At 46.2% G+C, this 12,274-nt stretch overlaps 1 protein-coding gene across 4 annotated transcripts in view; it reads right to left on the bottom strand.

Annotated features, from left to right (window-relative positions):
* The window catches only part of PLXNA4 (plexin A4), a 423,946-nt gene that overhangs the window by 371,191 nt on the left and 40,481 nt on the right, over positions 1-12,274 (bottom strand). For 3 of the 4 annotated variants that reach the window (XM_067001330.1, XM_067001227.1, XM_048062474.2), the window contains exon 3: positions 5,185-5,367. In XM_067001330.1, coding sequence (XP_066857431.1) covers positions 5,185-5,367 — 183 coding nt within the window. Of the gene's footprint in view, positions 1-5,184; positions 5,368-8,612; positions 8,719-12,274 lie in introns of those variants that run through there. The other variant, XM_013185453.3, reaches the window with a different exon arrangement.

The following is a 12,274-nucleotide window of genomic DNA, read 5'->3' as shown; positions in this document are numbered from 1 at the left end:
CTCCTTTTCATTCCTCTGCTGCACACCCGTGGCACTTGCTGGCAGCCCAGCTTTGTGGAAGGATCTGACTCCCTGCCAGTCCCACCAGGATTTAACCCACCAGGACGTACTCTATGCTGAAAGGGATCCCATCTTGTGCTGGGCAATGACTGCAGCAAGAGCGAATCATCATAGCAATTGGTGGTGATGATAAAGCTGCAGGCTTGGGTGACCTTCAGGGCTCCTTTACCAACTCTACCACCGACCAAGGGGGATCTTCGACCAGCAACTGGCTGACTTCTCCTGTAGCTTTCAAGGCAGAGTGGTTGTAAAAAGCACACAACTTGAAGAACTGTTGGACAGGTGATGGGACCAGGTAGCCACAGCTGCGTGGCCAAAAAACAGCAAAGACTAAGCCATACAATTCTTCCATCCCAATTATTTATCTGAGAAAGCCAACCTTCCGCAACGCAACTGAAACACGGGCCCAAAATCAGAATTGGCAATCTGAGCTCTCAGATCTAAAATTCTCCCCAGGATGTTTTGCTTTGCATTCAAAGAATGCAGGATCTCAAAAGTTCGGGATAATCCACAGGGTGGTTCACAAAATTGGTTGATATTGAAAATTTTCTACTAAATAGCGGTGATAACAGGTGGGAAGAACTGTCTAATGTGAATGGAAGCCTTTACCCAAAATGGCAGTCCACATCTAAAACGCCCTCAAACTGATGAGATTTTATGAAAAATGGAATATTGGCCGCAGAGTGAAAGGACTGCTGTTTAAGCCCAATTTCTTTCTCTGCAAGGAATTTAGCATAGAGAAGGCTTTGAATGAAACATTTAGACGGAATAAAAAGTATTTCTTACGGGGAAGATTCAAACAAATGTAAAGTACTACTACTCCAGTTTCAAGTAAGCATTTCAAAATGGACAAATAGCTTTGTTTTGAATAAAGGTGCAATTCCTAGAGCTGTTCCCAAGTTGACATTTGTAAATGTTAAACTGGCCTTTACACCTGGCACATGTACAGAGAATAATCGCAGGTAAGTTGTATTTTTTTTTCAGCATGGAAACTATCTTCACAAAAGCAATGACCTGTAAGTTACACATCTAGGGAAAATGTACAAGGAATACTGAATACTGCTACATTCTCTTGGCAATGACGGGTACTAGGAACATCATTTGGCCAGACATGTTAGGAACAAAAGATCTGAAACAATACAAAAGCATGCAGAGCACCTCTGTGCGTCCTCCTCCAGCTTTCTCCTGCCGCCAGAGTGAAGAACTAAGCGTGGAATGAAGGAGCATGCAAAGGGGAAGAAAGCCAGTGGGCTTCTGCACCCAGATGTTTCACAGCACAGTGCTTGTAAGAAGCGCACACCCAGGAATAGCTCCTCTTCCTGACGGGTGGCTGGGCTGCAGTTTGCAGAGAGACAAAACAAACCTTCATATCTCGTGAAAGCAATCACTAAAAATTCAAGTGAATAAGGATCGAGCACCTCCCACCATACGCAGGAGCTCACTCTGCCTTCAAAGCCCACCAAGCACCCTGGAGCATCCTAAAGCTGTGGCAGTGCTTACCAGCACAGTACGGAGGCACAGGGAACGCTGCAGGACAGCAGGTAATTACAGACACGGGATCTGACCAAAGCGTGCAAGATGAAATATTTCTCATTAAAAAGTACCGCAGCATCTTCAATGCCCACAAGTGGTCAGGAGCTGTGTTTTCCATCTCACCTGATTTGCCTGTTTGAGCTGTTTGATACAATCCTAACGCTTTGTTCCTGAGCCCCTTGCAACATTTAGTACATTAATTTCCCCTGACACTCCTTAGAGCAAACAAAGTACTTCCTTCCCTTTGCGGGAGGGAAACAGAGGAATACCAGAAGCTTCTGGGAGAGCAAAGAACTAAATGTGTCCATTTCCCAACCCACTTATCCCTGGAACACCTTCTCCACCCCCAAAACGACACCAGCACCCAGCAGCCCTTTAATCCACAGGCTGTGGTTTCCACCACAAGATACGGACAGGGACAATTTTTTTCCTTCTCATAGCTCTGCATTTTTCTCCTATTTATATCACCGTTCTGCAGGGCCACACTGCGCTGTGGACAAGCTGGCAACTTGTAGGGCATATTTCTACAGCACATTATTCAGAGCTTTCCTGTTGGTCTGCACATGTAGCTGTGTGAAGGAGAGAGGATTGCAAAATGTATTTTGCCCAGGGCAGTGAAATAGCTGGGGCCAGCCTCGTCATTCTGTTTCACTCAGTCTTTTCCTACCCTATCTCTATCTCGGTTTTTCCTTTTCTTTCTCTCTTTGTTGTCTTGGTTACACGGGCAGATTCCTGATATGCTGCTAGTTTTCATTTTAATGATATGTTCCTGTAAAGCACAATATTTTACTTCAGGTTTGTGTGCCACTGGATAAATTCCTCTGACACGTGACATTTGTATATCAACTACCAGATAGTGCTTTATGACTGCGAGTATTTCACAGCACTTCCACGGACTGCATGCATCAAAATCTGATACGTGGTCTGTATCTTTCATATAAAAATAGAAACAGAGAAAAAGACTGAAACTGGAGGAAAAAATAAGGGAAGTTTCTCCAAAACCGCCTTCTAATTACTTGGAGTGAGTTTTCACACAACAGCTGAGCAGATTCTGCTATGTTGAAGATAATCTAATAACCCATCTCCTTGTGCTAGCCAGAAACACTTCACCGTGGCCTCTCCAAGTATCAGGAGAAGCAGCAGTACGTGCTGTGCGTGGCAGGACCCAGCAGGCAGCAGGAAAATGACAGCCCCTGGGCTTCGTCCGCTGGTACACAGCGCTTAATCTCATCTCATATAGCTTATTTCAATTTACCCATATGCATTTTTTTTTAAACATAAATCAAACTTCATTTTAACGTAATGGATTGTGCAGGAGTTGCAATTACCAACACAGTATTTCCCTTGCTTCCTATTCAAAAGCACCTGTTTGATGAGCCAGGATGGAAAACAAAGCTTCGAAAGGCCATGAAGTCTTGGCAGGGATCAAGGAATATCAAGTGAAAAAAATCTGAGTGCCAAATTGGCCTCGTGTGGCCCTTGGAGGGGAAAGCAGGCTGGTGTCCTGAGCTCAGATACCTTCAAGAGCCCTGGAGGAGAGTCAGTGATTGCAGAAGTCATAGCAAGGACCAGGCTGAACCTGCAGGAAGTAAATGTTTCCAGGCTTAATTGGTCCAAAACAACCATTTGAGTTTGGGGGAGCTTTATTTTGCACTGACAGCTTTGCATGCCGCCTCCCTGATGGAGAATTACTCAGCCCATGAAGATCTCAGCCCATGGCTCCAGCCCTGCTCTGACACACACACCCACCGCACTAACTACCGCAGACAGAACATTCATCATGTTAGGAAAAAGAGAATAAAACGCAGCTTTCTCAAGTTACATCAGTTAGTTCAGCTCGCCTCTTCTCATTCTTTACCCTATAAGGCTGTCCCCACTCCGCACCACGCTCGGTAAAAAACAAAAAGCTTTCTCACTCCTATTTTCCCCTTTTAAAAAAAAGAGATGTTGGATTCTGCAATGTGACCTGCAAAGGCAAAGACAGAGCTATGTCTGAGTTTGCTTCTCCTGGAGCCAAAAGAAAAACCAAATGCTTGCAAGTGCAGAGAAGCAGCGTCATTCTTAACCATTTAGGTCTTCCGGATATTTACTATTCAGATCTCAGCTGTCCTATTTCTTTCCCCAAGAGACTGGCTGGAGAACTAAACAGCTTATTATGATATCATAGATGACAAGGAAGCAAAACCTAATTAGTCAGGGGAGGAGATTATTTTTATTACAATGGTTTAAAAAACTATTTGGCTCCTTTTCCACACGCTTGAACAGACTGTTAAAAAAAAAAAAAAAAAAAAAACACCGCACCTTACTCCTTACAAAAGCATCAGCAGCCTTTCCTCTGTTGAACAGGACCGCAGATGTTTGTCAGTGGGCACGATCCTGTTCCCCTTACAAACCTCACACAGCATGGGGGCCATGCCATCAGAGCTTAAAACTTTGATAACCTTTTTAATTGAAGCAGCAGGTAGAGGAACAAAACCAGAGATCCTAGATCTTCCTTATGCATCCGTGAACAAATGACTCTCTTCTTCCTTTCCACTCTGTCCGTCATTCATACAAACCATATGGGCAACCTTTTAATAGCACCATCACCTCCCCAACTTGAAGATATTATTTGCAAAAAGGAATTCAAAGAGGCGTCAACACCCAATGCAACCCCCAAGGCTCTGTCCAACCTCCTCTCTCATTGTCTCACCCAGCTCCATTATTCCCACAAAGCCACAATCTCCTCACACATAATATTTTGCAACATGCCCAGCCCAAGCATTCAAACATTGCCAGACTGGCACAGAGGTGTTGAAAAGGATGTGCTGCCCATCATTAACACAAGATCACTTCTACCACCTTCTGCTGCTTATAGAAAAGCACCTACCAAAAGCACAGGTAAAAAATTCCCAGCTTCCACCTCTTAAGCCCTCTACTACTACCTTACATGATGTACTACAGCAGCTGTTACACAACAGAGCTACAGCTGTCCAACAGGCATATTTTTCATGCAGAGTGAGGAACATAAGCTCAAACACAATAAAGAATGCATTTATTTCTGTGGCATCAGCCATGGTTACTCCACCAGCATAAAGCTCGTTATCATTCAGATATCTTCCTTTTGCTGGAAACACTCTTCCTTCAGGGCAAGCACCCAGAAACCACTAATCCCACGCTGGGCTTGTGGTGAAGTCACGGTCCAGTCACATTGCTCTGAAGAAAGACCTCCAGAGCACGAATCCCATTTCTTAACAAACTTCAGGCACAATCATGTTTTCTCCAGCATGCACCATGTGATCAACTACTTAATTAGAGATGGTCTGAACACAAAATAATCCATTGGATTTAAACTGCATCAAGTCTGTCCACGGTTTGACTTCAGACATTCTTTTGCAGATAAAAACAGTTTGGGAGTCTGCCTTTCTCCTTCCTCACATCAGCTTTATTCTTCAGGGGTCAAATGTAATTTTTTGCCAACCAAAACTACATTTGCCGTCCTCAATGCAGGTGATGTATCTTACAATAAGGACTGCACTCACACTCAACAAAACACTGCCAATCTCCATAAGAACATGAAAATAAGAGTTAGAGGACCACGTTAGGTCTTACCTTCTTGAGCTTCCCACTCTTGGTTCCCACAAAAGCCAGGGAGTGGTTCTTGTAGACGTAGGCAATCACGGATGTCATTCTGTCTCCGTCCTCAGTGAAAATGGGGAGCCCACGCACCATTGATGATACTCCCAACGGGGCATTCATATCCAGGCCACAGAAATTGTCATCAATCGTTAACAGCTGGAAACAACAAGAAAGACAGCATGAAAAAGTGAAGCCACTAATTCTTTAGCTATCTGCGAAGTATCCATCCAACCGGGGACAACATTATGCAACATGCCTATAATTTATGCAGACTGACAAATTGATGGCAAAGGCAGGACCAGAGGATTACAAAGGTGGAAATAAATTGTCCAAAGTCTCATGATGAGTTACAGACAGAAGGAGCACTGGAAACTTGTTTCTCTTGAATGACAGCCCAGAAGGATATATTATTTTAAGCATTTTTCCTACTACTTTACCAGTCTCTTTTACCTCACACTCAAAGTCTGTTGAAAGTTTTAAACATTTCTAGGTCTGTCAAAAGTAATGTTTGCACATCATTCCCCAGGGATCCAGAATAAGAACCACTGAGCTAAATCTACACTAGCAAATAAGATGGTGTTTCCTTCAACTTGAGGGAGTTACAGAAGAGCAACAGCAAAACAATGTGGACAACTCTTCTATCCTACCTCACAGCACGGTCTGGAAAACAGGTAAGGTTAATACAGGTTGGCAGTGTGAAGGTCCCACAGAGTAACACAAATAAAGATGAAGTTTCAAATATTACAGCATGCAATTGCCAAAGCAATTAGACTTTATTGACTTCAGTGTGACCACTTATACATCTGAAGCTAAGCACCTACTTTTTTTTTTTTCTGGGCTAAGGCCTAGAAAAGCAATAATTCAGTCTACAAGAAAGTCACCGGATTTTCTTATATTGATAAAGAAGAGCTACGACCATCTTTTTTATCTGAGATCACATCTTCTGGGAAGCATGGCTAGAATATGTGCTGCTCCTTGATTGAGTTCACACACGCAGCAAAAGCCTGAGCGTTGATTCATTTTGTCCTCACCCAGCAATTAAGGGGAAATAATTACAGATGTTTTTGCTGAATGGAAGAATAATGTGTCCTAAATGTATTTATAAACAAATAAAATCTACAAGGAATTCAAACAGCCATTAGTAAGAGCTAGCCTGAGCTCTGGCCTGCGAAAGTCATTAGTGTTTGAGGACTGCCCTTTCGGAGCTAAAACACCATCTCAAAGTGCAATTACAGATCAGATCAAGAGCGTTTATGAGCTGCAGACAGGATATTGCTAGTCTACAATGCTAGCACAAAATTTAAGATAAATCTGCATCCCAGATCCAAAGACCAAATTCATCTGAGGTCTAGCACCACCGCGCTGATCACCACACTGCAGACCCCCATGACAGCGAGGCTTGCTGGAGTCAAGTGTTTCTGTGGATAATGAGAACATGCCCGGTTTCATTATGTAGCTCAGGAAGAAAAGGAGAAAAAAAAAAAAAAAAAAAAAGAAACACAGCTTGATTACTCGGGAAGTACCAAAGATGTCAGAAGCAGCAACACTACCCAGATTTTTCTGCAAGGTGTGGGACACTGAGGTGGAGGAGCAGCATGTTGGTCTGATGCAGTGTCACCAGCCTTCTGTTCCCCAGTTTGCTACCTGACACATCGCCTGGCACAGGATCCACCTCACCTAGCTTCAACAACATGAAATCTTAAAAAGTGGCCTACAGCAGTCACCTAAATCATCCCCATAATCAAGGAAAGGAGGTATGTTGAAGAACAAACCATCCTTTCAACCCTGGAATGCACTGGATCACCTTGTGGTACAGCAAGTGACAGCAAAAGGACTCCAGAAGTCCCCCGAGCCTAAGCCTTGCATGCACCATGCTTAATGCAGGAAGCTGGACTGGGTTACCTCCTGGGGTCCCTTCCAACCTGAATTATCCCACAGAAGCAGGATTTGAAAAGAATCCAGGATTTGAAGTCAGTTTGCCCAGAAACACTTGACAAGCTGAGGGAAGAATCATTTCAGATTGAAAGCAAAAGATCCCCACACCTTCTACAAATGGCAGAGAAAGGGGCAAGGGAAAACCCTGTTTTGCCATGGTGCTGGAAGAAAATGAGAAATACAAAACAGCTTTCTTTCTTCTCTACCAAGAGGGTGAAAAACTCGATAGGACCAGCAGACAACTTCCCTAGGATGCAGCACATCCACCTCAAACAACAGCAAATGACTCTGTCAAGCAGTGAAAAGAGAGAGCAATCCAGCAGAGCAGGCACAGGCCAAGGGGTCCCCCTGGCACAGCAAAGCCCCTGGGACACTCAAGAGACTGGCAGAGGCTGGAAGTTCTTGTTAGTTGTAGTAACGGAGTTCCTGCTCCTTCAGCAGCGGCCTTTCCCCGGGGCAGGGGCTGGTGGCAGGCCTGCCTGCCTGCCAAAGCTGCAGGAGGCTGTGAGAAGGCCACACAGCCGCAGGGAGGCTGAGGAGGAGTTATCTGGATCCTGGCAGCCTGCAGCAGGGACACAGCCCATGGCCAAACAGCCCAAAATTCCCTCAGCAGCACTCACAGAAGGCGGAGTGGGGAGGGAAGGGGCCTGGGCAATGGCACCACAGAGGGCAAGCTGAAAACGATGAGGACCAGCAGGAGGAAAGGCCTTCCCCCAAAGCCTGAGGTGCCCGTACAGAAGCATTTCATCCCTCTGCTGTCTGAAAAGACCTGTTGCAGGGGGTTGGGGCTGAGTAAAACAGCCCAGTCTGCTCCCCACATAACAACCAGTCCTGCTAAGAAAAGGCTGTGCGTGACAGCAGCTGGAGGCTCTCCTCCGAGAGGTACAGAGGTGCCCATCTGCTGACCTGAGCTGCTCTTGAGGGAATTTTGCTGCTTACTGAGGGCTCATACCAAGGTTGTCACGAAGAGACCACCAAGCCTCATACAGCCTAAGGACTATTATCTGCTGCTGCTGTTTCACGTGGGCACCAGTGAGGCAGCCAGGAGCGGTCTGAGGAGCATCAAGAGGGATTACAGCGCCCCGGGAGCAGCAGGAAAGGACTCAGGACCACAGGCAGTTTTTTAATCAATCCCCCCATTCAAAAGGAAGGGGATTGAAAGAGCCGGTTGAATTTGGCAAATCAACAGATGGTTACAGGACTGGTGCCACAGCCAGAGGTTCATCTTCTTAGACCATGGGACTCGCTCTGAGAACCCTGGTCTGCTGGGGGCTAACGGGGTTCACCTGTCAGAGAAGGGGAAAAGCATCTTCAGTCATAGGCTTGCCAGGCTGGTGAAGAGGGCTTTAAACTACAGTTGCCAGGTGAGGAAAATCCCAATCCATCCCACTCCTCCCAGTTTGATGCCAGTGTCAGCAATAGATGCCCAGAGCCTGGAGAATGGTCATGGGTCAGCAGAAGAGCACCTGAAGAGCAGCACGAAGGAATTCCTTCCACTCCAGCTGAGAAGTCAACTTCATCAGGGGCCCAACTCAAATGTCTCTATGCAAATGCAGGTAGCAGGAGTAATAAACAAGAGGAGTTAGAGATGTCATACCCTGCAGGGCTATGACCTCATTGGCATTATGGAGTCGTGGTGAGATGGCTCCCATGACTAGAGTGTTAGGAAGGACACAGGCTCTTTAGGAAAGACAGGCAGGGGAGGCGAGAAGAGGGCATTGCCCTCAATGTCAATGAGCAGCTGGAGCGCAAGGAGCTCTGCCTGGAGATAGATGAAGAGCTGGCAGAGAGCAGATGGGTCAGGACTAAAGCGAGGGCAGGGACAGGGGACATTATAGTGCTGGTCTGCTACAGGCCACCTGGTCAGGAAGACCATGCAGATGAGGCCTTTTATAGACAGATAGAAACAGCCTCACGTTCACAAGCCCTGGTCCTCATGGAAGACTTCAACCACCCTGCTATCTGTTGGAGGGATAGCACAGCAGGGCATAGGCAATCCAGGAGGTTCCTGGAAAGCATTCATGGTAACTTCCTTATCCAAGTGATAGATGAGCCAACAAGGAGAGGTGCTATGCTGGACCCCATTCTCACCAACAAGGAGGAAGGTGGGGAACATGAACCTCAAGGGCAGCCTTGGCTGCAGTGACCGTGACATGGTGTAGTTTAGGATCCTAAGGGCAGCAAGGAGGGAGCACAGCAAGCTCACTACCTTTGGGTCGAGCTACATTTGGGTAGAGCTCACTAGCTTTGGGAGAGTAGACTTTGCCCTCTTCAGGGATCTGCTTGGAAGAGTACCAACGGACAAAGCCCTGGAGGGAAGAGGGGCCCAAGAAAGCTAGTTAATATTCAAGGATCACCTCCTCCAAGGTCAGGAGCGATGCATCCCAACAAAGAGGAAGTCAGGCAAAAACACCAGGAGGCCTGCATGGATGAACAAGGAGCTCCTGGACAAATTCAAACAGAAAGAGGAGGCCTACAGAGGGTGGAAGCAAGGACAGATAGCTTGGGAGGAATGCAAAGACATTAGAAGATCTTTAAGGTCCCTTCCATTCCAAAGCATTCTGTGATTGTATGCTACCTCCCAGCAGCACAGCCCAAAGTAGTTTAGAGGCCAAAAGGGGCCCAGCAATCATCTGTTCTACCTTCCTATGTGACCCAGGACATTGTATCTCAGACAGGAGTTCCCTGTGTTATTTTTCAGGGAGGTGCAAGCTACTTCTGCTTGTTCTCCAGGCACCCAGACAGGTCTGAGCTTATGCGGCTGAAAGAATACGGCATTGAGTCCTCTGCAATGCACTCTATCAACAGCCAGGATGTGTTAGCTAGAGCATGACTGCTGTGGATGCATATCAGAGCTTACATAGCCAGAATAAGCTCTTATCTGCCTGCAAAACCCTAAGAGGTTATAGACCCAGAAATCCCAGCATCAAACACAATAACCTGTAGTTCATCTACAGCACATCCCCAACTTGTTAAGGCTTAATTAATCCAATTGCCACAGGTTAGTTCCTCCTCCAACAGATTGGGTCTGGCTCCAGCTGAAGTCAGACCTAACTTTAATGGGGCTGAAATCATGCTTTTCCCACCTACAGACACAAACCTAACTTTAAGCCCACAGATTTCATCTCAGTTCCCTGAGATCATTTATGGAAGGACACATCCAAACACCAAAACAAGTTTGAAGAGTGAAATCAGTGCGTTAAAAAGATGAAGTTCAGATGAGAGCTAGGACCATCACAGCACACCTTAACCTCTGAGACATGAATGGGTGGTTGAGGGCAGATCAGGCCAAGCTTTTCAGTCATGTGCCCTTGCACAGATGCTGGAGAAGCAACTGCACATTTACAGTTTGAAGGCAGACAACAGTCCCCCAAGAAGGAGCTTGGAGGAAGAGTAAGGCCAGCAAGTCACACATCACATGAAAACTATTTTCATTTAACACATTGGGATTATTTCCTCTAGGGATTGTCTACAAAAATAAAAAAATACCAGCAAGTGAAACCCTACAAATAAACATCAGCTAGCTGCTGTGCAGCTGTGGCTCTCAGCTGCACGCTCAACATCTTAGTAAAGGCAGAAATACAGTCATCTTCTTCAGCAAAGAGAAACACGTAAGGAAATTTGGATTTATGATGAAAGGGTCAGGAGTTGCAAGCACAGGTTTATTTTCAATTCCAGACACTCCTAACAGCAATATAAAGTAGCCACGTTAAACTCTCTGGAGCTTCTCTGCTTGGCAATTTCACGTTAACGACTTTCCAGAATGAAAGCAGAGGTGAGGACATGAATTCACTCTGCTCGCAACACTGCTGGCACGCCAGCTGGGATATCAGGGAGGGGCAAAGGGAAGATCTAAAGAGGCAGGAAAGCAATCAGCAATTCTTGCATCTAGAGCAGTTAAATCTAACCCAGAAATTCACAGCGTGGTCTGTAGGTAACTCAGAAAGGAAGGGGGGGCCTTGTGGTTGAGATGCTGGAATGGAGTCAAAGCAGCATCCCGCATCATGTTCCACCTGCCAGTGAGGGAATATTACTCACTGCCCCTCTGCCCCAGGGAAGCTGCTAAACACAGGTTTATTAGGTGCTTTACATATCCAAAATATCTTCATGTGAGAGTGATTGGCAGCTCCCAGGGCATAAATGCCCTCCCGAGTCCCACCAGCTGCCTCTCCATCTCAGGCTGATGAGCAGTGGGGAGCCAGCTGGTGAGAGGCTGCTGTCTGCTCCTGCCACTGCTCCCTGCATCGGCAACCAGAGGTTTCATCTGCAACAGTGACACCGTGGCCAAGTGTCACGTTCGCCAGTGAAATAGGAAGGATGTGCAAAGAATGGCCCTGATTTACAGGAGGATTCTGGCAGGCATCTGCCTTCTCCAGGATTAAGCCTATCAAATAAACAATGAACACATCCAAATGCTCCTGAAGAGGATGGTTTTATGAGGCTCATGCTGGCTTAGGTCTCTAGAGATTCACCGAGTCCCCAAAACCCCCAAACTCTGCAGAAGGGTTAGAGCTCTGATTACAGCACCTCTCTCATTGATCTCATCTGATTGCCCAGCAGAGGTGCTGGGCATTGCACTACAGGCTAAAGTGCAAGGTATTCGGGGGACAGTGCAAACAGTGCTCCTACTGATCTGCAAATGCCCCTTAAACATCTGCTTTAGGACTTTGCCTCTGGAACAGCCCCTGATAATCAAATATGGCCTAATCCATATTTTGGGAAAAGCTTCGGTAAAGGATTAGCCTTCCCTCGTTCCTCCTTGCTTTCACTTGGGCAAAATCTTCTTTCCCAATCAAAGCACAAGGGCCTTTTTCCAGATATCTCAGCAGGCTCCAAAGCAATTCCCCAGACTCACTGGGGATAAAGGCTGTCCCAACAGCCAAGTCTCTCGCCTTTGATTTACAGCTAATGCCTAATAGCCTTGTCTTCATACAGTGGCAGGTACTTGGCTTCTCACTCTTGTTATCTCAGGCTTGGCTACTCCAGATGATGGAGGGAATGCATACATTACGACTGCCTGTGTTGCCAGAAGAGCCAGGGAGCCAACAGCAGTAAGAAATTAACAGCAATATGCAATTGAATCTTTGCAAGGTCCCAGGGTCTCTTCATCACCTGTGTGCAAGATCTT

Source organism: Anser cygnoides, chromosome 1, assembly GCF_040182565.1.
Source record: "Anser cygnoides isolate HZ-2024a breed goose chromosome 1, Taihu_goose_T2T_genome, whole genome shotgun sequence".
NCBI classification, from domain to species: Eukaryota; Metazoa; Chordata; class Aves; order Anseriformes; family Anatidae; genus Anser; species Anser cygnoides.
This window is presented reverse-complemented; position numbering and strand designations above follow the sequence as displayed.